General features: G+C 43.5%; 1 protein-coding gene across 2 annotated transcripts in view; it reads left to right on the top strand.

Annotated features, from left to right (window-relative positions):
* AFAP1 (actin filament associated protein 1) overlaps positions 1 to 25,521 on the top strand; it is a 423,233-nt gene that overhangs the window by 220,914 nt on the left and 176,798 nt on the right. For both annotated transcript variants that reach the window (XM_086964131.1, XM_086964132.1), the window contains exons 4-5: positions 3,854 to 3,962; positions 14,704 to 14,915. In XM_086964131.1, coding sequence (XP_086820257.1) covers positions 3,854 to 3,962; positions 14,704 to 14,915 — 321 coding nt within the window. The remainder of the gene's footprint in view (positions 1 to 3,853; positions 3,963 to 14,703; positions 14,916 to 25,521) is intronic.

The following is a 25,521-nucleotide window of genomic DNA, read 5'->3' as shown; positions in this document are numbered from 1 at the left end:
CCGGAGGTGAAATAAGTAATAAGATAGTTGCTATGCATCATGCAAGCCTCAAAACTATTAGGTATGCCAGTGCTTTAAAAAAAATATATCTAATCAAATATACAGAGCATACTTTCTCAGGTGGCAATTATGACCGCTTCTCAAACTTTCTGGGTTAAAATTAGGACACCTGAGAACACTGTGCACTAACATGCCCACAGTAAACTGTCATTTTCTCCTCAATGGCCTGTGGAAGTAACAACTTAAATGGGGCACAGTTTAATTTTCATCCTAACACATAGTTCTTTCCAGAAAACTAGAAAATGCAGAAAATCTAATGTTGTCTAGGCTTTATCAATATTTCTGCACGTTATCCACACATCTGCTTGGTAACAGGTCATATAGAGAAGGGTAACCTCACAAGATTCCTGTCAAATCCTTATTTTTAGGGGAGGGTAACATTTTGTCAAAGTTAAACTGCAGTAGTCTCAAGGCTGCCACATCTGTATTTACCGGTACAAAAGGGGGTGGTGATGGACGGAGCATCTCAACCAATCAAACACTCACACCCAGTCAATAGATCTGGGTTTAATCCATCACCGTTCTTTAGCCCACTCTGCCACCCCAGTTCAGACATGGCCATATGCAAATCAGTCTGACCCTGTGCCTCATGGGAACAGTCCAGCCAGAACTGCCATGCCATGCCTTCCCTGGACCGGAAACAAGCTTCCGAGGACAGGTTTCTGCTCTCCACACCACTGGAGTCAAGCTACCCGGGCTGAAGACGGCTGATAGCCAGAAACCGGTCCCAGGATGCTTGAGAGGGTCGTGCTGGGGGTTGCATTTTAGGGTTTAGGATAGTGTTTTGGTGTTCTTGTAGGGTAGTGTTTTAGGGTTTATTGTAGTGTCGGGGTCGTGCAGGGTTTAGGGTAGAGTTGTGGTGTTTGTGTAGTGTAGGGTAGTGGTTTAGGGTAGTGTTGGGGGTCGTGCAGGGTAGTGCTTGATTGTAGGGACCAACTTTGGGGTCGAGGGAGGGTCATGCTTGGGGTAGTGTTTTTGGGTTTAGGGTAGTGTTGTGGTGTTTGTGTAGGGTAGTGTGTTAGGGTTAGGTTAGTGTTAGGAGGTTGTGCAGGGTAGTGTAAATGTAGGGAAAGGACTGGGAGTCGGGGGAGGGTCGTGCAGGGGTACTGTCAGTGCGCCTCCTGACAGCAGCCCTCTGCAGGTGGTAAAGGGGGTCCCATGGACCCCCCCCAGACATCCCCTTGCAGGCGAGTGCAGTCACTGACTGGTGCCGCCTGCACTGTGAAAACACAAATTGGCTGCTCCGTGTTTTCAAAGGAATGCGCTGCCCTGGGGGCAATGTATACACCATAATGGGGCGCAAACAGTGATAATGTGTAATAGGGCCACAGGTGGGCTCTCTGAACTCAATTGAAGGTGCCTAGTGGATCACGAATGGCGTCTCCAACTGGAGGTGGTGCAAGGTCTCTTTCAGCAGTGGGGAGAACCTTGGTTAGATCTTTTTGTCCCAGCCAAGAAAGCACAATGTCAACAGTTTTGCACAATGAAGTTTCCAAGGCGGCTATTGCTCAGAGGCGCTTTTCATCTCAAGGGGTCTACTGTACGCTTTTATGCCTATACCACTCCTGCCCAGACTTCTCAAGAAGATTCGGAACGACCAGGCCCAAGTCATCCTTGTGGCTGTGGACTGAACTCTGGAAGTCTGGTATCCCAAGCTGTTGAGCATGACCACCAGTCCTCCGGTTAGGCAGCCCCCTCTGGAGGATCTTCTGTCGCAGCAGCAGGGGATTGTTCTCCACCTGAAACTGTCAATGCTCAGCTTTTATGTGTGGAGATTGAGCAGCAACAGTTGACAGCTCTCGACCTTCCGCACGAAGTCTGTAATGTTTTTTCCACAGCTTGGCATCCCTCCACCAAGAATGTATATGCCAGCTGTTGGAGCAAGTTTGATTGTGCATGGTGTACAACCAAACAGGTGGACCCGTTATCTGCACCCCTTTCCCCACTTCTTTTGTTTATCCTTACCCTGGCCCAGCAGGGCTTTGCATTGGGCACGTTAAATGGTTATTTATCTGCCATCTTCGCCTTCCTGTGGCAGTGAGAGCAGCCTTCTCTCTTCAGGTCCCCTATTTTAATAGGTTCCTTAAAGATTTGTAAGACTTTTTTCCTCCAGCTCCCTTCGTTATGTCACAATGGGACCTTAACTTCGTACTTACTTTTCTAACGTGTGCTCCGTGTTGCCACTTCGTACCGGTCCTCTTAGGCTTCTCACCATAAACATGGCCTTATCTGATAGCAATTACATCTGCAAGGATGGCAGGCGCTGTCATTCCAGCCTCCATGTATCTCTGTTCCCAGACAAAGTGGTCCTTGGGACCCAAGGATCCTTCATGTCGAAGGTGGTTACCCCATTCCACATACCCCTTTCAATCACTTTGCCTGCCTTTTACGCTCCACCTCATCCCTCTAAGGAAGAGGAGAAACGGCTCCGTCTGGACTGATGCGCATTCACATAGAAGCAACACCCAGAGGGTTTGCGTGCTCCACAGCTAAGGCTACGACCACTGCGTTAGCATGCGGAATTCCGGTCCTGGACATCTGCCAGGCAGCAACTTACGTCTCACAGCATACGTTCACCTAGCACTACTGCTTGGACAGTTGGTTCCGTTGGGATAGGCACTTTGCCCATTCGGTCCTTCGAGACTTCCTAGTCTAAATCCGGTTCACAAACACTCCCCTTTGGGTTGGTATTGCTTGGATATCTATTCTAATGTAAGTAATCTGTGGCTAGAAGTCTCTATCAGGTAAACAAGTTACTTACCTTCGGTTACGCCTTATCTGGTAGAGACTATCTAGCCTCAGATTCCTTAACGACCCTCTCATCCTCCGAGCTCTGCGAATGGATTAATTGGTACAGAGCTACTCCCTTTTCAGGCCCTGGTACCCCACAGACCAGTGGTCCGTGTTCTTTGTGGCTTCGCGCTCCTGGGACGAAAACTTTCAAAAAGAAGTGAATCTCAGCAACCTGGGGTGGCGCTTGTATATGCACTGTGCAAGTCACTTCCATCACCGCTACTCGGAACAGAACACCACCACTTACCAGCACGCAGAAATACTGCTCCTGAAAAACAATTGCGCATCAAGTCTGACACCTGGGTATATTTGTAACCTAAGGAATCTGCGGTTAGATGGTCTCTACCAGATAAGGCATTACTGATGGTAAGTAACTTGCTCAACAGATTTAGGCTGGGGGTTGTCTTAATGTTAGGAAGAGTACCTCAAACTGTGCCTCGCACTAGAACAGTCACCTGGGGCGACAGGCGTTTCCTGGTTGCCGCCCCTAGACTCTGGAACACCCTTCCTGCACATATCCGAGCAAGTCCCTCCCTGTTCACATTCCGCAAACAGCTAAAGACGTGGTTATTTGACCAATAGCCTTGTATATCTTCTTTACCCCAGTTGCTGATCCATCCCTTAATTAGCGCCGAGACGCCCACGGGTATTCGCCGCGCTCTACAAATGTCAATAAATAAATAAATAAATAAATAAGAAAGTTTTTAATTACTGAGTGCTACGTTCATTTAAACAATAGTCTTATCAGAAAGGTACAGCAGCCCTTTTTCATATGAAACCCTATATATAAATGCTTTACAGGAATTAAGTTATACTGGTTAGTAATTGAAGCATTTTCAGTGGTTGAGTCACTAAGCCTTGCAGTTATATCGTTTGCATTTGTTATGAAAGGTATGTCATAAACATGTAATGTGCATTTTACAAAAGTGGTAAAGAAGGTTTTTTCCTGAAGTGCCACTTTCCATTACTTGCTCTTTAAGATTAATGTGTTTTCTTACAGTTATCAGAGAATGGTCCTCCACCGTTACCAACCTCATCCCTTCCTGAAGGATATTATGAAGAAGCCGTTCCCCTGAGTCCTGGAAAGGCTCCTGAATACATCACCGCCAGTGAGTAAATCTATATAAGAGCGCTCTGACAAGTGCTTCAGTTTGTACTAATAAAATGAAATTGCAGATGCAGCCGTAATTTATGCATTTTATAATAAAGCATCTAACAATCTATTGTACAGTAAGTATGTTTAATATAGATAGACTCGCATGTAATCGAGTGAGGTTAGAAGTGAGCGGGTGAGTTAGGTCGGATACCAAGCGCCTACAATTTACAGATCAGCGGTGGTCACCTGGCGCAGCAGTAATGATGACCACCACATAGGGGATGTGGCTGGGCGACGTTTGTTTCTGCGACTTTCATATATATAGAAGCAGTTCTAAGGACATCTTTGGCGAGTCATCTGCTTAAGTAGCTGAAAATGTATTTCTTATTTTTTGTGGAGTGAAACCTTGATGTGTAAGAAGGACAGAAGTGTGAGTGGGAAAGGTGAGAGCTGTAGGACACACATAGGATGATGCCTGTTGTGTAGTGAAGAACTGAAAGACGCTGGCAGGTGACTGTAGCAAGCTGTTGTCAGGAGGATGGAAATGTGGATGAGTTACAGCTCTATAGAGCAGTGGTCTTAACATGTGGTCCGCAGACCCCTGGTAGTCCGCAAGACCTATTCAGGGGGTCTGCCTCTGATTATAAAATTAAATATGAACATAATAATAAAGTATGTGTACATGAAGAAGCAAAGTTGAAACTTTTAAAACACTCTGTAAATGTGAAGGAATTTGAAACTGGGAGCTAAGTTGGTATCGTTAGCTTGATTGGAGGCACAAGCAGACGTACAGCAAATGGTATCTAGTGTGAACAATTGGCCACCTCAGCTGAAGCAGCACTGGTATGAGCAAAGTATGCATTAGGACAACAAAAGATATTGCTTCATTTTTTAGAAAGGAAACTAAATTATGAAAGCTTCAGCTTTCCCATTAAAATTTCGATTATCCCTTTTTTTTGTGAGTCATAACAAATACACAAATATTAGCATATTTTACTTATGTCAACGTGCTTCTAGATTATTGTAGATATTTGTTCTGAAGGTCATATCGTAGAAGTTCCTTAGGTTGGGGTCTCCAGCTTTCAGCAGTGATTTGGTTTTGTGTGGTGGAGGGGGGAGGATCCATAGAAATCAAAAGGTTAAGAACCGCTTTCATAGACTATATTCAGAAAAAACTCACCTGGAGGCAGTTGAAGAGTTTATTGATTGACAATTAGAGCTGTGATCTTTGCTTTGTGCTGCATATATGTTTCTTTGCCCTACTTTTCTGAAAATAAATAAGGTTTAACTGATGGGATCAGACTTTAACACTTATTTCCAGCTAATAGCAGGCTGTAGAAAGAAAATCTTAACCCATTCCGTGGATACATAAATCAATAATTACTTTATCCTTAACTCTTTAATTATCGAGGCTGGCCTCCTTGTGCCTTTTTGATGGGGTTTACTTATACAAAGATATAACGTTTATTTTAAATTACAGAATGTGTGGCAATGTGGTGGAAATTGTGATCAGGAAATATTAAAAGATAACTAGGCATGAGCTTAATATTTCATAATAATATATAGAACAAAGTTCCTTTTTATAGTTCTATTTTTGTGTTCGTTGTAAAGCTTGTTTGTGGATAGAAGTGGGACCCAACCCATATTGAGATGAGGTTTGTGTGATCTGATGGGTCCAATGAAAAATTAGATTGTAAAAGTAGAACTAGGTCGACAGTCCTCAGTTTTTCGAACTAATATGGCTTTATAGTGCTGTTGACCTACAAACCTGCCTTTCCCTCCCTGTCTATAGTTTTTAAAACTTCTGTAGACCGATTCCAGGGTCTAATCACCACAAAGTTCTGGAGTTCCTGGAATCTGAAAATCACCCCAAATTTCAAGTGATTTTGTCACCGCCTGATTTGATTCACACACTGCTAGATGGAGCAGCTGCAAATGCACTCAGTTACGCCTGCAGCCTGGGAAAGTATGCCATGACGGGATCCAACTCGTGTACATCTGTAGAACCGCCTGTGGGCCTAATATATCTATTGGAGTGAAGGCAATGCTTGCATTGACATGAGGGGGCGGTCTTTGAGGCTCAAAGATGGGACGGGGAAGGAGACAGGCATGCGTCTGCTCGACAGGAAATGAGCAGAAGGCACCCTATAAGCAGGCCGCTTTTTAAAATCTTCAATAAATGGAATGTAGCTTTCTATTAGGCCGGGGTCAGGAATTTGCCATTGGGCAGTATTGCTCTACAAGGTTAATTCCTCAGCATGTTAGGATTGTGAGTAAATCTGGTTTGTGTTCCTGTTCAATTTTAAACTTAGCCTTATTGACGGGGATCCATATACGATATTCCGAGGGCTGTGAGCCCACTGCAGAGTGACTGAATTGACAAAAGCAATTTAGGCAGAAACACAAAACACAGACTCTTGTCTTGGGACTTTGTTTTCTTTTCTCGTGTATTGGAGGCCTAAATATTCTGAGGCCCTTTTACAGCTTTCTTGCCTTAAAGTTACCTGGTGCTCTTTTAAATACATTGCTCTGCTCCTTTCCTCTGCTATGTTACTACTTTCAAAAAGTCATAAAGGTAAAAGTACAAGAAATTCGCTTTTATCCACCCCTACATACCTAACAATCAACTATAAGCATTCTAAAATGTTTCTTTATTTGACATCTTTGGGGGGTTGAGGTCTGTTGTGACATCATTCTCTGGAAGCCGCCTGTCATGTCTGTAAGGCAATACAAAGTGCACTGCATAGGCAAATAACATGTGGTGTCATTTTCTGTAATGTCACCAAGTTTAAAGGTTTGTCACTTTCTAAGAAGTCTAAGTTAATGCAGGTTCACTTCAATCAATCAATATTTAGGCGCGCCCACTCAGGGCGCTGAATTTGACCTTTTATGCCATTTCTGCTATCACTGGCCCTTTGGTGGGTTAATGTGGATGGGCACATGCATGGTGCATGCGAATCCCATTCCATGCAAACATGCATGCGCATCCTCGTCGCACACTGATTTGCTCATGGTTTCACCAGCTGACAATAGCAGAAGTCAGCGCCCGCAATTACCACACCCCAATTCATACCTTTTTGTGTTAAAACAGGAGTTTGTTCCAAACATGATTTGAGCCCGGCTTGCTATAAGCTCCAGGCCATTGTAGCCCTCCCATTCTGAGAAGATCTTCAGAAGGCAATATCCCCTGACGGGGGAACCTAACTACCTGGCCTTATTTACAACACTATTGTATATTGCATAATGATCCCACTTACCTACCCCTTAGAATATCATTTGAATTATTGTCCTTGGCATTGTCAGGCTGGCCAGAGCGAAGGCTATTGCTGAGGACCAAGTGTCTTCATGAAGCCAGGGAGCATTATTGTAAGGTGTTATATCCATAAACGATCTATGGATGCAAGCCAGAGCTTTCAATGTTGAATAGGGAAACGATTCAACGCAATAGGCTCCATCTCATGGAATATTTACGTGACAGTTGCTTGGTCCTCATTTTAATACACTGGTGACTCCCATAGGATACACTGTGATCTCAGACGTTATCTGTAATAAGACAGACTATTCCAATATTCCACAAGTAGCATGATAAGATGAGATTATGGTTTGTGGAGTACGGACATACGTTGTTACTCGAAGTATCTTCCCGCTGCACGTATGTCCTGAACACCACTTCTTGAAGCAATGCAAGTTTTGTAAGATAAATGCAAGTTTTTTTGTTTAGCTCATACTGCCACTGTGTTTGCTGTGTCTTAGCAATGTAAGTAATATGTGTTAAAGGATGAAAAACAATCTATTTAGGTTGGCATAAGGGCAGTGGTCTTCGTACTGTAGGACCTGCATTGCTTGTCAGTCAGTTTACTTTTTAAAAAATGTTTTTTACTTGGAAGCTATTCTGGAACAGGAGTGAGGCAGCAGGAGTACTTTGTAACGTCCAGTTTTTGTGTTAGTTTCTACTTATGGGAGTTGACGAAGTTGAACTTTATTTACTGATTTGTTTTCATTAATTTAGACAATTTCTAGTGAGCAAACCAAATTTTCAAGCATCGGTGCGCCAAATATCGGCACCAAACTTTGATAGTATCTCACCTCTTAAACATTTTAATTTGTTTAAATCTGGTTTAATTGGTTATACTTTTTCACTTTACAATTTTACAAATGTACCCATTAATTGAAGTAGGATAGAACATCCCAGAGTCAAATATGTTGAAGCTTGTTGGACATGCTCCCATCTTACATGTAGTCACATGCCCTCCCCTGCATTTGCAAATATTTAATACATTTAACTGCATCAGTGTTAAGTTTCAGGTATGGGATGGAAGATTGGTTGGTGAGGTGAACCGTTAATTGACAGTGAGGAGCAGTCTCTTGTGGGCAGATTACTGCATGCAGCCCATTTGTAGTAGCAGTATCCTTTCGTTCCTAGTCCACCCTTTACACATCTGGAGGCGGAAGGGAAAGGTATTGAGGCGAATCATAAGTAACAGGAATAGCTTAGCCCATCTATAACCGCACCAGCCCACCCAGTCTGTTCAAGTAAAGGTGTCATGCACTACGGAAGCCACTTATGTAATTTTGCATAAACATTTATAATATGTTCCATATGACCATCACTAGGTCGGTCCATGTAAAAAAAAAAAAAACACCCAAAAAAAGTACTCTGTAATGGAAGTCCTCAAACAACCTCTGCTCTGGTATTCCCTCTCAGCTGTTACATAATTGAAGCTTTGTATTTATTTGGGAATCTATTTTAGGTTTTGGGTGTTTGTTTTTGGCCCCTGACCTAGAGTCACTCAGTCCACGAAGAAATGGACCGTCTGGCGGGTGTTATTAAACCGAGCACTTCAGGCCAAACTGTGATTCGTGTGCTGTTGAACCATAGTAAGCCAATGGCAGCTTGCAATGAGGGAATCTCACGATGCTGAGAAAATTGTAGGATACTATGTTTTAAATAATTATTTAGTGGATACCTGTATTATTCCATTATTCATATAATCTTGGAGAGTAACCCGCCATGCCCTTTTCTATTTTTCATTATTTGCCTCATACAAAGTGGTGGTACAAATTTGGAAAAAAAGACTTGTAGTGTAACACTTGGAGCTACAGGCTGTAAAATATGAGAGTAATTTATGTATGAAGTAAGTTGAAGCACCAAACCTCAAGTTGCTCTTTCATCAAAGATGGGAAATTAGAAAAGAATGCATAACATAAATTACTTTTGCTGTCTTATGTTGACCCTATACTGTATCTCACCTTCTCTTTCTCTCTCTGGTCTTCTCTTTTTCACTTTCTTGGTCAGTTTATTGCTTCCTGTTGAAAATCAGGACCTGTTTGCAGTGTTCTCCCACTTTTTGCCCCATTTGAGACCCGTGGATGCTGGTTTTCTAACTCTGGGAGGGCACTGGACTCTGTTAGGCAGACCCAGTGCTATGGTGAAAGCACACTTCGACAACAGGGAAACATCTACATACAATAGGGTACACTTTGGTTTAGGGTACCCAAGACCTCCCCTATAAGGCCTTATTACATAATAGGGCAGGGAATTGAAACTACCTTTAAGTCCCTAGTATATAATGGGGCATGGCAGGTTAGAAACCAGCAGCCATTTTGCACTTGCATGTGTGCACTACTGAAGCCTGAGTTCACTTTAAAAGCAGCTCTGTGTTGCAGGACTGCTTTAAAAATGCAAATTTTGCCCAAACTCTACTTCGGTGTTTAGGGCACTTATAAATTAATAAGCTAAAATATTTGGGCATATTAGAAACCCCCAGGGTCTCCCCTAGGTGCCCCAGGGGTTGGGGGTCAGGTATTTATAAGAAGGGTCCTTATAAAATGGTGGTATATGCCCTGGGGTTGGTGAAACTTCACATTTCACTCCCCACATTGCAGTGAAGTGCTTACCAAAATCGACTTTGTGCTAGAGGCACTGTAGAGTGAGGATCTGCATTTTTTTTTTTTTTACAAATTCAGAACCCCTAGAGTCTCCCCATGGTGTTTCAGGGGGGTGGGGTTCTATAGATATAGGCAGGGTCTTTAAAAAATATGTTTTTATAGGCCTGGTGTTGGAGAAATTTCCCAATTCATTTTTCCCATTGTAAATCCCTAGCCACATAGGTTTAACATGGCAAGAAGTTATTAACTAATAATTCCTGTGAAGAGAATCATAAAATACCATTCATGAACGTCCTAGAATGGTATTGATAAATCCAACAACATGGTATTGTTCAATTACTCGTAAAGTGTACAGCCCAGAAGTTACACGACTTTCTTGTCTGTATGCCAAAATTCAGCCTTCCAGTGATCAGACCTGATTGGTCTGAGTTAAGTGGATTAGCCAGGCTGCTATGATGAGGTGATAAGTAGCCCCTGGGGGGTTAGCTGGCCAATCTGGGAAGGCACGATTCGGCTGTATAGTAATGCCAGAGCAGGGGGAGGGGTCGTAAAGCATCTTCAAAGAGAGGAGGGGACAGACAGTGTAAGTCAGGTCGAGTAACAGCCCTACCCTCTGAACCCAGCCAGATGGAAGGATTGAGCAGATGTAAGGGCGTGGGGCAGTATGGAAATGAACCATCCTGAAGAGGGGCTTAGCCATCTTTTGTCTCTCTTCTGAAAAATCAGCCATGATGAATTTTGGAGAAATGGTGCTCTCTGGATGAATATATTGCCACACTTTGGAGGATGTGGTCATAGCCTGGGGTGTTGCCCTGCCCCTCATTGGACAGGAGTGCCCTCCTACTTGACCCAGAGAACTTAGAATACGTATCTGAAAGGGGCAGTGCCTCTCAGAACTGCTGCTTGAAACAGGAGGAGGAAGGGCCCCTGCTGAGAAGTTTCATTTGCACCAACCAGGCCCTGCACTCTGAAGACTGCGCCTGCTGCACAATCTGGAACTACAGCCGTGTGAACCTAACTTGCTTCAAAAGGACTCAAGAGTGGAGTCCCTGCAAGCTACAGTTTAACAGAGCTCACCAAGAACATCACTACCAAGAATCCTCAGCCTGGAGTACTACAAGTAGATTTATAAGGATTTCTTCCAAGTGGATTGTGGGAACTGAAATCCCAAACTTTTAAGGACCGTTTTGGAGCTTCCAGACCCTTAGGAGTACATTTGGACACTTTGGGAACCTTTGGGGAACTTCAGGAAGATGTTCCAGAAGTTTAGAGAACTTTGGAGCAACTTTGAAAATAAACTTCAAAAGTGGACAGACTCGACCTGTCCAGCCAAGCCAGTGACCCTCAACTGCGAGTCGGCCTGCTGTCCCGCTGAAAAGCTCCAGCGGTCCGTTTTTTAGAGTTTGACAGGGAGTGAGCTGAAACCCCAGTGGGCGAACCCTCATCGAAGCTGGCCTGGTGAAGAGCATCAAGGACCCCCTGAAGAAAAAGCTCTGTTAAAGTTTCTAAGTCTGAACATAGGACTGGGACCAACCGCGAGAGTCCAGCAACCCACCTTCAACTGAGCGCCATCTCTGGTTCTTCCTGCTAGAAAGCTCTGGAGGTCTGACTTTCAAAAGTTTGACCGGGAGCTTGACGCAAGGCAAGCCGGCTAATGCTCAACAAATCCAGACTGGCTGAGAGCTTTGAGGTACCCCGGGAGGAAAAGCTCCAGAAAAGTTTCAAAGTCAGAAGGTAAAAACTTTGACCGAGACTTACCGCAAGGGGTAGCCACGCAGGTCTCCATCACGGGCAGCCTGAAACTTTCAATTTGTCCCGACCTAGCGTAACCAGATGTCCCAATAGGCACTAAAGGGTTTCTATGTGTTATATAGTTCATATCTCCAGTTCCCTACATTGGATTGTTTTCATTTTGGTGTTATTTTAAAGATAAACATATTTCCTATTTCTATAAATTGGTTTGGGATTTTTATTGTGTACCGTCTCCTAATTATTTACAGAATTGTTGATTTTAAATGCTTTACATACCTGTCTTTGAGGTTAAGCCTGCCTGCTCACAGCCAGGCTACCAAGGGTTGAGCATGGGAATACTTTTCTAAGACCTATTCTGAGCCCTAGACTGTGTTAGTGGCCTTATTGCCAGTGGCTTATATACATTTGCCGCTACTAATAATCCACTTTTCAACACTTTCTCAATCTCTTTTTCTGTCTAGCACTCTTTTTCACAGTCTCTCTATTTCTCTTGTTCGTTCTTGTGGTCGCAATCACTAGTGGCTACGTTGAAGAGAGACTACCTGGAGCAAGCTTCACAAACGGAAGCTTGGCTTCTAATGTAGAAATGAAGGCACGCGTGAGACGTTTGCCGCTGTCTCATGGGAGAGTGCTGATAAGAGATGCTGCTTTTGGATATGCAAAGAAGTACATTACTAGGAACCATAAATGCTTGCTGAATGATTTCTGTATGATTGGTATAGTATGTTCAAATATAGGAACACTGCTGGTGATACTTGGTATGGGATTCCTCTCAATATACAACCAATGGAATGATTAGCACTTTCTGGCCTCCATAGAGGCGTATTTTGTGGACGTATCTTTTATGCCGAGTACTATGATAGGGGCAGCAAAATTGAACGGTCAGTAATTACTTGTATGTTGTCAGATATCAAATAGTGATTATTCCACATGGTTTTCCATCTTGAAACATACCTGGGCACTGCCCGAGCGGTCTGCCCCTGGTGGCACGAGTTTTGGGGGCGGGTCTTACCGCAAGCTGTCGTGGGGTGACCACCGCAGGAATCTGCAGCAAAGTCCACCCCCTCAAACTCTTACATGTGGCCGCCGAGGTCTGGTTACTCCACTGAATCAAGGACATGCTCCTTTGCACTTTCATTTCCAGGGGGAAAAGCGATCACTGGATGAGAACAGAGTAGTCCTATGATGTTCTAGCATTCACTCATTGAAGACATTGAGACAAGTAGTAGCAACCTATCAGGCTTGTATTCCCTCTAGAAGTCTGTAAAAGGATCACACCACCAGGAAAACAAAGAGTTGCTAGAAAACACCGAGAGTATTTATAAAACATAAAGCAGTCTAAGAGGATTCTGCCTTTGCTTGAAAGAGTGGGGGAAGCATGCACTAATACTCCTTATTTGAAAGCTGTGGGCAAGCAGGGTGGCAGGTTGTGAATGAAGCAAGCAGAGTCGGCTATGTGCAGTGTGTGGACAGATGCTGTTAGAAGGGGCCACAGTGAAGCAAAGTTGCAGCACTTTTTGTGCAGCCCCTCAGTTAGGGGGAATGCTAGTCTTTCTTGCTCTAACTAAGCAAACTGGTAAAGCCCATGGAAATGCCTGATTATATATTGGCAGAATTATGAGTTCATTCCTCATATTACCAGCTGACCAAGTCAGGGTCTTGTTTTTCAAAAAATGTATTTGGAGTGTGAGCCTGGGCATCTGTGTGATGGCTCAGCGTGTGTCGTTGGCTCTGCTTGGGTTCTGACTTCAAGCAGTGCGGTCCTCGAAGGTACCTGATGGAAAATGGTCTTTTCTGGTTCCCATTTCTGGGCATTCCAATGAGGGAGTACTTTGTTGGTTTGACGACTGGTTTAGACAATGGAGTTAAAGGAACAGTGGAAGTGTGCAATGTTAAGGGTCCATAGATCACAAATAGATTGGACATGCCCAGTTCATGCCCAGTTGCTATTAGTCATGATTGTTCTTGTGGCATTTGCTGATGCTTTACCGGGACTGACCCTCTTGCTCTAGTATATTGAATTATTCTAGTCCAGGCATTGCGCTACAGTCCGTATAGCAACGAATTGTAAAAGTTCTGAGGTTTAATTGTGACAGGATTGTAGGTCTTTCATAAAAGTAATGAAGGTGCGTGTTGCTGCGTGGACAATGTGTTTATCAAATCGGACATGTGACTCTGTTATGGCTATGGAAAGACATGTAATCCTGTCTTCATGCAGTCAAAAGAATTAGAACTTTTGCGATAGAGTAGTGCACGTTTTAAGTGGTTGTAGTTTTTGTTGACCTCAACCAGGATATAGAGTTCCATAGGCCCAAAGAACTTCTAAAAAGCCACCTTGAGCAGGACTTTGGGGAGGCAATTAAGAGACGGTACAAACAAGTGTTAACTTAATTGCTTGGGGCTGAAACATACCAAAGGTAATACTAGATGGGAGCTGGCGTTTACAAGGAATGGATTTCTGGAATTATAGTTGATGTCCTGGCAGTGAATAGTAGGTAGATTGTCAGTCATGCAGGCAGAGTTGTGGCCTGGGTGCAAGCTGTCACCTCAGTCTCTCTGGACGCAACAAAGATCGGAGCTATCTTGGGTCTGCATTCTTGGTGCGGACACTTGTCTTGATGGAAAGTAGTGAGCACCAGGTCCCTTTAATCTGGCAAAGATCATTTAACTGTAGATGCAGCTGTTGCATTGCCATAGGTTTGTACTCCTGGAAAAAGACCAGGGTTACTTCATACTAAATCCTAATATTGAGGTGAAATTTACTTAGTCAGTAATGGCTCGTGCTTGTGGAGTATGAAGATGCATTGCACATTGTACATTTTGAATAGCATTGTCAGGAAGGAAGTAGCTGCATTTTCAATTTCCATTGAAGAGCACGCCTTGGTAATTATAAATTAATTTTCTCCTGTAACATAGGCAAGATGCCGTCATTACCTGACATGACTTTAGTTAATCCAAGTGAACTGTGGATCTTAAAACTAATATCTTCCAGCCTGTATTTCTCGTGCTTTGCTGTTCTGTGAGTACATGCTTTTGAAGAAAGGCTTAAACACTCCTGCCGCTTACCAGTATGTCTTATTCTAGTTCATTTAACCTTTTCTTCTTCCTTCCAGATCATGATTCTGATGCCATGAGCAGCTCCTATGAATCTTATGATGAGGAAGAAGAGGATGGCAAAGGGAAGAAGATGAGACTCCAGTGGCCGTCGGAGGAAGCCTCGATGGACCTGGTGAAGGATGCCAGAATCTGTGCCTTCCTGCTGAGGAAAAAGCGATTTGGACAATGGACCAAACTCCTTTGTGTCATCAAGGAAAACAAGCTCCTGGTAAAGCATGACCCATCTGTCGCTTCTTACTTATGAGCATGAACAAAAGTAGACTAAGGGCCTGGCATTACTAGTGTATCTGATTAATGTGTCTGGTTATCCGCGTGAAGGTCATACATTTAGGAGTGTGGCTTAAGCTAGCCCAAGTGCCTATCCATGACATTGCATGTCTTATGGCCCTGTCATATCGCCCTTTAGTCAAATACAGACTAAACGATCTCAGACGAATATTACGGATAACCTAAAAGACGTAACTACTAACATGAAGTGCAGCAGAACAAGTTGGATGTTGTGATCACATCAACCAGATCTAGAAGTTAACTCGCATCGAGAAAGAGAATACGCTTGACTTGAGGCATGCCGCATGCACTCACACCTAGCGACATCTATTTTCGTACACTTACATATAGGCACTCGGCACATGTCAACAAATGGACACGCAGGAATGCACACAAGTCAGCAGTTATAAATTACCATGTGCAACAGGAAGCACGGGTGGATATACAGCAGGGGTACAGGATGATGTATATTAGATGTGCACAAGTGTGGTGCATTTCAGGGCTCAACCGAGTGCTCTGCTCTGATGGCGTACTCTAGCTTATAGTATACCGTTCACAAGAACGCACCAATAATACACCTTAGGGGAGCGGTCGTGATGCTGATCACGGACCACCAGGTCATGTGCCTCTGGAGACCAGTTGTTCAAACGTCTTGAAGGAGCCCTGGGTGATGTCTCGCGTGAGCAAGGGGTGATCTCCCTCAGTGGTTGCCAGTAATGCACATCACGATAGCACTGGGTGATGCACCTCAGCCAAGGCAACAGTGATGTTTTTCATAGATGTTGTACCTTAACAAAGCACTGTACTGTTATGGGACACAGGGCAGAGGGCATTATGGGGATTAAGGTTTGTGTGTAGAAGTCGATGCCCACTGGAAAATGTCTTGGGAGAGTACCATCTGTTCCTCATGAGAGCACAAAGTGTTGTGAATCAGGAAAGTACTGGATTTTGTTGAGCTGAAGCGGTTTAGGGCAAACTACACAATATCATGTACATTGTGGGGGGGGGGGGACATGCTGATCTGCAGTAGAGGACACATGTCAATGTACATTATGTGGTGGGAACAGCATGATGTGGGTGATTTATCATGTTTTCCCATTTTAGTTATGCACAGCTCATTCAGCCCTGTTTTTAGGTGTTGCTCACAGACCGCTTCAGTGTCTCTTGATGAACAGACCTGTTGTATCGAATGTAGGCTTGGAGTGGGCTTTGTGTCCGTCCCTTACTTAAGGTTCATTGCATTTCTTGTCTAGATCAGTTCCCAGCACCTAATTTAATGGCTTCCCTCCCTAGTCTTGTCTTTGTGCCACCCAAGGAGTGCTTCTTTCTAGCTGTGTTATGATTTGACGAATTCTATCCTTCTACTGCTGATTTCATAGCCTTGGTTTTCTCTCCCTCCCTGTGTTTCTCCCCCTCCTCTCTTCTTTGGGCCCTCCATTCTCTTCATAATTTAGTACTTCTGGCGTCCGCTTGTCCCTCCTTATACTTGCAACGCTTAAAACAGATCATGTTTGGAAGATAGTGGCTGGGGTGGTCACGTGTGACATGACCCATTTTGCAACTAAGCACATTAGAGCTTGGATTAATTACAAAAGACATTAATTTCTTGTTTGTGAAGTTAATTGTTAAGGTTGCTTCGATTTGCAGTTTTAAAACATCTGCTTTTTTGTGTTCTATGTTAAACCTTCACTTATTTTTATTTAACCCCCAGTTCACAAAAAAGTTCAATGGCAGTACATGGTGTACTGACGAGAAGGATCCCAAGCAGAACATCTCTGTAATGTAGCGTGCAAAAGATAAAATCGGTCATGACTTATTACTGTGAAGTCGTTCTAATGGTGTACCAGTGAACAAATGAGCCGTCATACCAATAAATCATACAGAAAATAAATTCAATTTTTTTTAACATGGCATCTGCAGCTCAACAAATCAAACCTCCATTAATTCCACTTGAAATGTTAGTGATTCCTTACTTCTATGCCTTCGAAAGGGTTTGAAATATGAATGCAAAATGTGAAAATTATAAATCCAAACCGAACAAGCATTGGCAAAGCCAATTAGCCTAAACTTTCACGTGGCAGAACATCTTTGACCTCTTTACTTTGCAATGCTTGTTTATTTGTGTTTGTTGGCATTGCAAGGAAAGAAAGGAAATGGGATGTGGAGGTCAGGGGCAGATGAATGTAAATAAAAACAAGCCTTGGTAGCGGTCTTTGAATGGTTTTTCAATAGTTTAACATTGCTTTATGACTCCAAGATGCCTGCGGGCTATCCTGAAATGGTACAACACTGATACAGTAGAAACAATACTCTTCTAAGATGGCCTCCCAGTAAACATATCATTGTGTGGCCATCGTAGAGGGCTATTGTGCATACGCTATAATTGCTGTAAAATTTGAAGAGGGCCTACAATGCTTCTAAACATGTTGACCATTTTGGAATTGTATATGTACCATTCAAAAGCAGTAATGGAGCGGAATGTGGGGCACTGCAAAGAGCAGCATGGCAAATAAACAGCTTGGTAGCAGCGTCTGGAATTCCCACCGCCTCTTCCCGCCCACCCCCACCAAAATGACAAAAAAAAAGTTGCAAAATAAAACCAGCGCTGGCATTGAAATTGGCTATTTTATTGACTAATATGCACATGCCCACAGGGGTAGAAGCAAAATGTGAATAGTACTTGAAGAGACCAATGGGCAAAAGCCCTTGAAAATGCATATCTGTCTATGTGCATTTGTATCTAGATTGATGATTATTGATATGAATGTAATGTGCAACTTATAATTAAAAATAAGGAGTGGTCCTGACTCCCTAGAGGTGAAGCCTTGAGTGGGTCATGCTGCCCCTCTCATCCTTCAAAAACGGTAATAAATAGTATATTACTCTTTCTGCACCTGCATATATTGTTTAGATCATGCTGTTTTATGCCATGCTGTTCTTCAAGTGCATTAGTTACAATAACAGGTCATTGAGCAGACCAGGAGCAGAATTCCATTGCATAGGCTCATGCAGTAAAGGTCCAAAAGCAGCATTGGTCGCAAGGTCCACAAGGTCCAGAAGCTGGAGCTCTACTGTGTTGAAGCTTGGGATTTGACCTTTGCACTACAAAAATAAATGCCCAAAACTGCATTTCTTAATACCCTTGCTCCATATAACATGTTTTATTTGGCCGTATAAGTTTCACTTGCATGGACATGCATACTATTTATTGAAAATAGTATACATGCTGATGTGCAGAGTGTAATATGCTATTATTGACTGCTGATTAGCTCTAAATAATATTAGAAAATATATAAAATAGATTCATTTTCTCTGCTATGACATAGTCATACAAATTTCTAATCAGCAATGTGGTTAGTATTGTCATCTAGTGGTTCTGATGACATAAACCATGAGGCCAACAACAGAGTGGTTGGTAAATGTCACCAAAGCCCTGAGATGCAACACAGGACCATATATCTCATGCTACCAGTTATGTATCAGGTTTATTTTGATGTTGGTTGCAGAGAGCTGTTGGATGTCGTATATAATCAAAAAAGAAAAGCAAAATTCTGTTACAAAAAAAGGTTATTTTTCTTTTCGTATTGCACCATATCATATGTTTGAAAAATTCCCTGAAATTCACTTAAAACCTAGGTAAAAATCAGTTATGGTTTCAAATGAAAACAAAGAAAATACTGAAATTTACAAGTTTTGGTTCTGACCATAACCCACTATACCACATTGACAGTGGTCTCCTTCAAAGTGGAATGGGTAATGCGCCTCAAGGCCCTCATTGGTGAGTAGCGCGCTTACATTTCCCTGATTGATTTGATTGGTTGCATAGTTGTTATACCTGACATCCTTGGCGTGGTCTCTCACTAGTGTTTTGCCTTAAAACTTCCTTTTTTTGCTGGCCTTAGGACTCTGCACACTTAACCGCCACTGCTAACCAGTTCTAAAGTGTGTGTGCTCTTTCCCTAAAACATGGTAACGTTCGCTTATCCCCAATTGGCCTATTTAATGTACTTATACGTCCCTATTAAAGCTCTGGACCTGTAAATTAAATGCTACCAGTGGTCCTGCAGCACTAATTGTGCCACCCACCTAAGTAGCCCTTTAAACATGTCTCAGGCCTGCCATTGCAGAGCCTGTGTTTGCTGTTTAATCTGCCATTTCAACCTGTTGCCAGGCCTAAACCTTCCTGGTTGATATATTAGGTCAACCCTAAGGTAGTCCCTAGACGGCCCCAAGGGCAGGGTGCGGTGCATTTAAAAATATGGACATGTACTTTTTCTTTTTGCATTTCCTAGTGGTGAAAAACTCTTATATTTGTCTTTCACTACTGCAAGGGCTCTCTGTCCCATAGGATAGCACTGGACAGCCGCTGTCCATGCAGGTAACAGCGGTGGGGCGGTGTAAGGGGGGATTTCGAGGGACGATGCAGAAGGAAAATTCATTATTTAATTTTCCCTCTGCATTGTCCCTCGAAATCCTCCCTTACCCCGCCCCACCGCTGTTACCTGCTTGGACCACGGCTGGCATTGGAGTTGCCTTATAGCATTCCAATGGGAAGAGATAACTGGTTCCTGTTTGGTGTCTCTTGAATCCTAATGTAGAATCTTAATTTATGGTAAAGTCAGATTCTAAATTACAATTCTGAAAATGCCACTTTTAGAAAGTTTGCATAGCCATTTAATTCCTGCAGTGTTTCTCTGGTCAGATGACTGGTTGTAACTGGCAGTTGGATTTTGTGTATTTCTTCTAGACAGCCACACACAATGGGAGCATAGGTCTGACTGGATGGGCCATCACTGACAGAATAGGCGGGAGGAGCTCTAACAAACCTCATAAATAAGCTGTGTCCTGTCTCCACACAAAGGGCTGCATACCCCCTGTAGTTAGTCTGAATTCAGGCCAGGGAAGTCAGGGTATCTGTGCACTTCAAAGGCACTACTGCGTATAAAAGAAGGACCTCCGACACCACCATCGGTACACTTCTGGACCTGTGGATACTCTGCCAGGAAGAACTCCTGTGCTGCTACAAGGGTGCCAGTCTGCTGCACCACTCTCCTGCACTCGTGCTTTGCTGTGCTGAGCTGCTTCCCCCCGGCCTTGGTGAGAAGGACTGAACCTTTATCTCTTGAACCTAGAGTGACTCCAAGAGCGAGTTAGCTATCCTCCTAATCCGAATCCTTTGTGACATAATAGCCTTCCAATAACTTTGCGTCTGCACCTGGACTCTACCATCTGTGAGTCTGCCCTACCAAGTGGTTCATCCTCGGCCCTGGAACGTTGTAAGTGGGCCTAAGGCGCCTTTCCAGCCACTGTGGTAACCAGTGGAACTAACGTAACTCTGCAGCTGCAAGGTGCAACCCTGAGCAGAACCGACGCATCTTCGCTGCTGGGTGGATTGGCCAATGAATTTCATTGCACCCTCTGGGCAGGCCCTCTTATCATCATTGACGGCAGCCTCAATGACACCGCTGGACTCTGCATCCCAGCCCCCCTGAACCGGCGCATCGCCCCATCTGTACATCACATTGCCGACACTGGACTTCGCATTGCAAGCCCAGTCAACTGGATCTTCGATGTCAATCTACAGGACCTTGCCTTGCAGCATTTCAAAACAGATGCATCGCCTCAGCTGCGCGTCGCATCTTCGACACAACTCCCCGCATCGCTCCCCAAACCAGGATCGAAGTTACTTTTGTTCAGCAGACCAAACCGTTCCATCACGGTCAATCTGAACTTGTGACTTTGTCCTAGTCCGGTGCGACTAGATAATCACATTTGGTGCTTTATGCCCTTTTGGGGCTATTTTCCCTAAAAACTGTAAATTCAAAATCTCCGGGTCTACTCATTTAATTTTCATTGTTTTGATCTTGTTTTATTTATTAAATTAAACTTGGTTTCTTATTGTATTGTGAAGCGGTGCACAAATACTTCACACATTATCTCTAACGTAAGCCTGGCTGCTTTGTGCCAAGCTACCAGGAGGTTTAGCACAGGTTAATTTTGGGTTTGCATGCGCCTTACCAGTCCTAGGAATGTGGTTGCTGCTTGACCAGGACACTCACCCTAGTCAAACATTAACCCAATCTGTAACAATTATCTTAGCTGTAACACATTTTGTTATTGCATCGGTCATATTAAGGATGAGGGTATAAGCACTGCATTTAATGTGCATTGCAATTATCTATATGTCTAAAGCAAATTATTGGTAAAACCTGGGACTTGCGGGACAGCTGTGGGTGCCCTTTGTGTAGTACTAAAAAGAGGAGTGAGTTAATGAGTTTAAAAAAACAACAATTACCATTATGTGGCCTAACAATCAGATTTGCTCAATACAATCCCTAACAGACTGAGCGTAATTACTACTGAACTTTAAACTTAATCTACTTTTACTAAGGTTAAATTAATCTAAAATTTGATATCAGTCAGTGTATCAATCAATCAGACCCTTTGTAAAGTGCAGAACTTACCTGTGAGGGTCTCAAGGCCCTGGGGGGGGGTGGGGGGGGGAGGGGGGGGGGAAATGCTGCTAAGTCTTGAGGAGTCTTCTGAAGGTCAGCGGGTCTTGGTTCTGCTGTAGGGGGATGGGGAGGGTGTTCCAGGTCTTGGCGGCCAAGTGGGAGAACGATCTGCCACCGGAGGTCGCTCTTCGGATACGGGGGACTGTGGTGAGGTCGGTGGAGCGAAGCTGGCGGTTGGGGGTGTAGAAGCTGAGTCGTCTGTTGAGGTATGCTGGTCCGGTGCTGTGGAGTGCCTTGCGTGCGTGGGTGAGCAGCTTGAAGGTGATCCTCTTGTATTACTTACACAGGCTCTCAACTATTGTTATTAGAAAACCATATCTATATTTTATTTTACACCAGTGGTTTAACACACATTATTTGTTGGTATTCAAAGATTCCTTTTTCGTGGCCAAAATAAGTTCAGCTTGCACCAGTGTCTGTGTTGTCAGTGTCATTTACAAGATCTGTAGTATTGATTTAACTCATGTTAAACCGCTGTGACCTGAAAATCTGTTTCCAATGTTTTTCTTCATTACCTTAACAAAAGGGAATGCCGAGGTAAACAGGGCCGGACTGAGACCAGCAACCAGCCGCTGCTACAAAACCGGCACTCTGTAAGAAAAGCGGCCCCCTGCGGCCACAAAACCGGCCCCCAACCCTCCAGCCCACTGGGGAAATGCCCGGTGCCCGCAAATGGCAGTCCGGCCCTGGAGGCAAATCATGTAAGAATCTGTCTCAAACAGACTTCCCTCGTTGATCAATGTTTTTTTATGAGATCTGCTTGGTCTTGTGGCACCAGGTTAGGTAGCATCAATCCAGTTGCGATTATACAATTTTTTTAGTACATTTCTGTGCCCTCATGAAACAGGATAAATTATCTGTTCGAAGAGCAGTGAGAGGGATCTTTGTCACGGTAGAGAATGGTATGTTTTTTGCTGTTTTACGCAATGAGTTGTAAACTTTAGTGAGTTCTAAGTGTTGCTTCAATAGTTCGCAGAAAACGTCTGAAACATTCTGTGACTGTATCAATCAATTAACTGCTAGGCAGTTATGGTTGATTTCCTCCCTCTCTTGTATACTACAGCCCTGATGCAGAACTCCCTTTATTGATGTGAGGAAGTACAAATTGCTCCAGTGGCATTTAGCGGTCTGAAATGGGCAGTCTTATTGAGCTGTTCACTCCTCAAAGGGTTGTATTGGAGAAGTTCTTGGCATAGAGTTTCATTAAATCTGTTTTAGTCACTTCGGGGCGATTTCTACAGTTTGCATGTACCTGGAAAAATTGTGCAAAAATTGAGATTTTGCACCGTGCTAAACGGGTTAAGTCCGAGAGCTGAAATGCTTCAGCAGGAGTGTAAGGCAAGGAGTCTCCTGTGCTGTGAAACCAAAGGAGGGGCAGACCAGACAGGCTTCTTGCCAGGAAGCCTGAGGTTGTTCACCTTTATTGCCCTTGTTCTTACATAATGGAGTATAATGAATTAGGCTTCACTCTGGTCATTATCAGAGAGGTGAGCATCACCTGATTGTTCTTTGGGAACCTGTTCATTGATGATGAATTTCCATTGAGGCCTTCATTTTCTCCAGGTTACCTTTCTCATTCAGGGCTACTTTCCTAAGTGCTGGGGTGATCTCTAGAAACTCCTGATCAGTCACTGGTTTTGCTGGCTCTCTGCTACCTCTGTTGCGAGGAATGAGACCATCACCGAGATGTCTTATTTTTCCTGAGTCTGCATTAAGACAGGTTTTTTCATCCATTCTGGCCAAAGACCTCCTTTAGCCCACACCTATAGCTGATCCCTCCACTTCCCCTTTGACTTCACAATCCAGGCAGTGACTATTAAGAGGACAAGCCATACTTTTCACAGCTGCCCTTGCTGAACCAGAGATATCCTGTTGATGTCCTTGGGACTTCGGTGTTCTCTGATGTACCTCATCAGGAGGTTAAGGCCACTTTAAAGTAAAGAGGTAGGAGGCTTTCCTTCACTACAATTCTGGACAGCTACCATGCATCCACATTTTCCTCAGTCAGTATCTACACAACAACCATAAATCCTGCTATTTTGCATTGGTGACAGAGCTTTTCTTCACCTGCAGTTTCATCGTGAAAAAGGAAGGTGGCAGTCTCCTCCGTTTTCTGGATTTGTATTGCCTCAGTGAGTTCCCCCATTCCAGAGGTCGACGATGCTGGCGTTGGCACAAGTACTAACAGTTTGATATAGTAACTGTTTTTGCTCATCAGACTTGCAAGTCATGGATTTCCACATTTCTGTCCATCTGGACTATGGTAATCCATTGGTTTACTATGGAGAATGGGATTTTTTCATACAAAATGCTGCTATTGGTTTCGAATGCAATTTCGACAGTACTCGGTAAAGTGGTGCTGACTCTAATAATTCCAGCATTGAAAAAAGAAAAGCCTAGAAAACAATCCTTCTCTAGTATACCCCCAGAATTTGAAGCTGCAGCCTTCTTACCCTCCCAGTCCCAAAATTGGAACTCTAGCTAATAGCTAAATACGCCTTCTTCGGCAGGAACTCAAGGACCGAATGTTCCAACATTACTTATCACTAGAATAGTTCCACAAGTTTTTACATCGTATATTTATTTTATAATATGTGGGATTCTGCAATCCTTGTATAAATGCACATCTCTAATTTCTTTATAATCAGTGCCTAGCGGCGCGCTCAGTCAGCAATTATAAAGAAAAGACGTCCGAAACAGACTGTAATAAGTTATTACAGTCCAGTTCTGATGTCACAATGCCTGTTGCCAGAGTCAGCAGGCGAGGTGAAAGGCAGGTCAGGTCACGGAGCAGCTGTTTTAGCTAGAGAAATGGAGAAGAAGAAACAAAAGCAACATTTTATTTTGGTTGCTTTACAGTGACTAGCAGAAAGAACATTCCTTAGATAATTATAGAAAAGTTAGAATCTTACTGCATGTTTATACACATTCTGAGTTACTGCAGAATTTCTTTTAAACTTACATGTATTGAACTGTTTCCAATATCTTGTTTCCCAGAAATATCTGACAGGTTTTTATGTATTTAATTTTGAACTGAAGGTTCTATTGTTAATCTTCATGTTTGCAAACATGCTGTATCTTTCTGAAAGAGCTATGCACCAAGCTTTTCATTGGTTTGTGGAAAAGGCGATGACGTGACCATGTTTTATATGGGATAAAGAACCCCCAGTAGCCATGTGCTATATAAGATTCCATAACATTAACATTAACATAACACATATTGCAAGTCACCTCGGCGTTCCATTACCTTATTAAGGAACTCTGCCTTCAGCCTCATTCCTCTATATGGTGACGGAACTCCTCGGGGAGTTGCAATATCCTTATAATTTGTGGCAGGGGGTGTTTTATCCCTTATCTATTGTAATCAGTGTGCTAATGATCGGCATCTGTATGGGGCTGTGCTGCTGCATAGGTCTAATTAACGGTATATAAAACTACTACTAAAATTATCTGGCAACTGATGTCCCTCTTTTATGTTAGTTAACAAGAAGTCCCTCATTTCCCTCCACTCTGCTGGGTGTCATGGCGACTTGAATTTGGCCATTTCCAGGGCTGCTTCCGCTTCTTATCTGACATTAGCAGGTTAGTAACTGGAGGGTCGACATTCTGAGCACATGACTACATAACACATCCCATGAGAAGGAAGCCTTACCAGGTAATCGTAGCTTAATATTCAAGCCTTAAAGTCAGCTCTGCAGAGACCTTTTAATGATCCACTTGTAGTTGCAGACAGTTTGTCTGCTATCTGGTCTGGGGTTTTTGGGGTACTTGGTGGGCGTGCTCCCCTGATTGCCTGATTTAGAAATTCTGGTTTGCATTCCTCTTGCTCATTTTGTCCAGTGGTCTTAAGTGGGTGGGATCTGATGGGCACAATTTCCCATACTTTTTTAATTTGGGATAAACACTTCCCCTACTTTTTGTTAAAAGACAACCGCCCCGGGACTGTAAACCCAATAGCTGCTGCCGTCGGCCAACAGCTGTCGCGAGCACTACCTTCATAGTGATGCTCATGTCCGTTGGCTGACGAGGCCC

Source organism: Lissotriton vulgaris, chromosome 3_2 (assembly GCF_964263255.1).
Source record: "Lissotriton vulgaris chromosome 3_2, aLisVul1.2, whole genome shotgun sequence".
Taxonomy (NCBI): domain Eukaryota; kingdom Metazoa; phylum Chordata; class Amphibia; order Caudata; family Salamandridae; genus Lissotriton; species Lissotriton vulgaris.
Note: the sequence above shows the minus strand (reverse complement) of the source record. Positions and strands in the feature narration are given on the sequence as shown.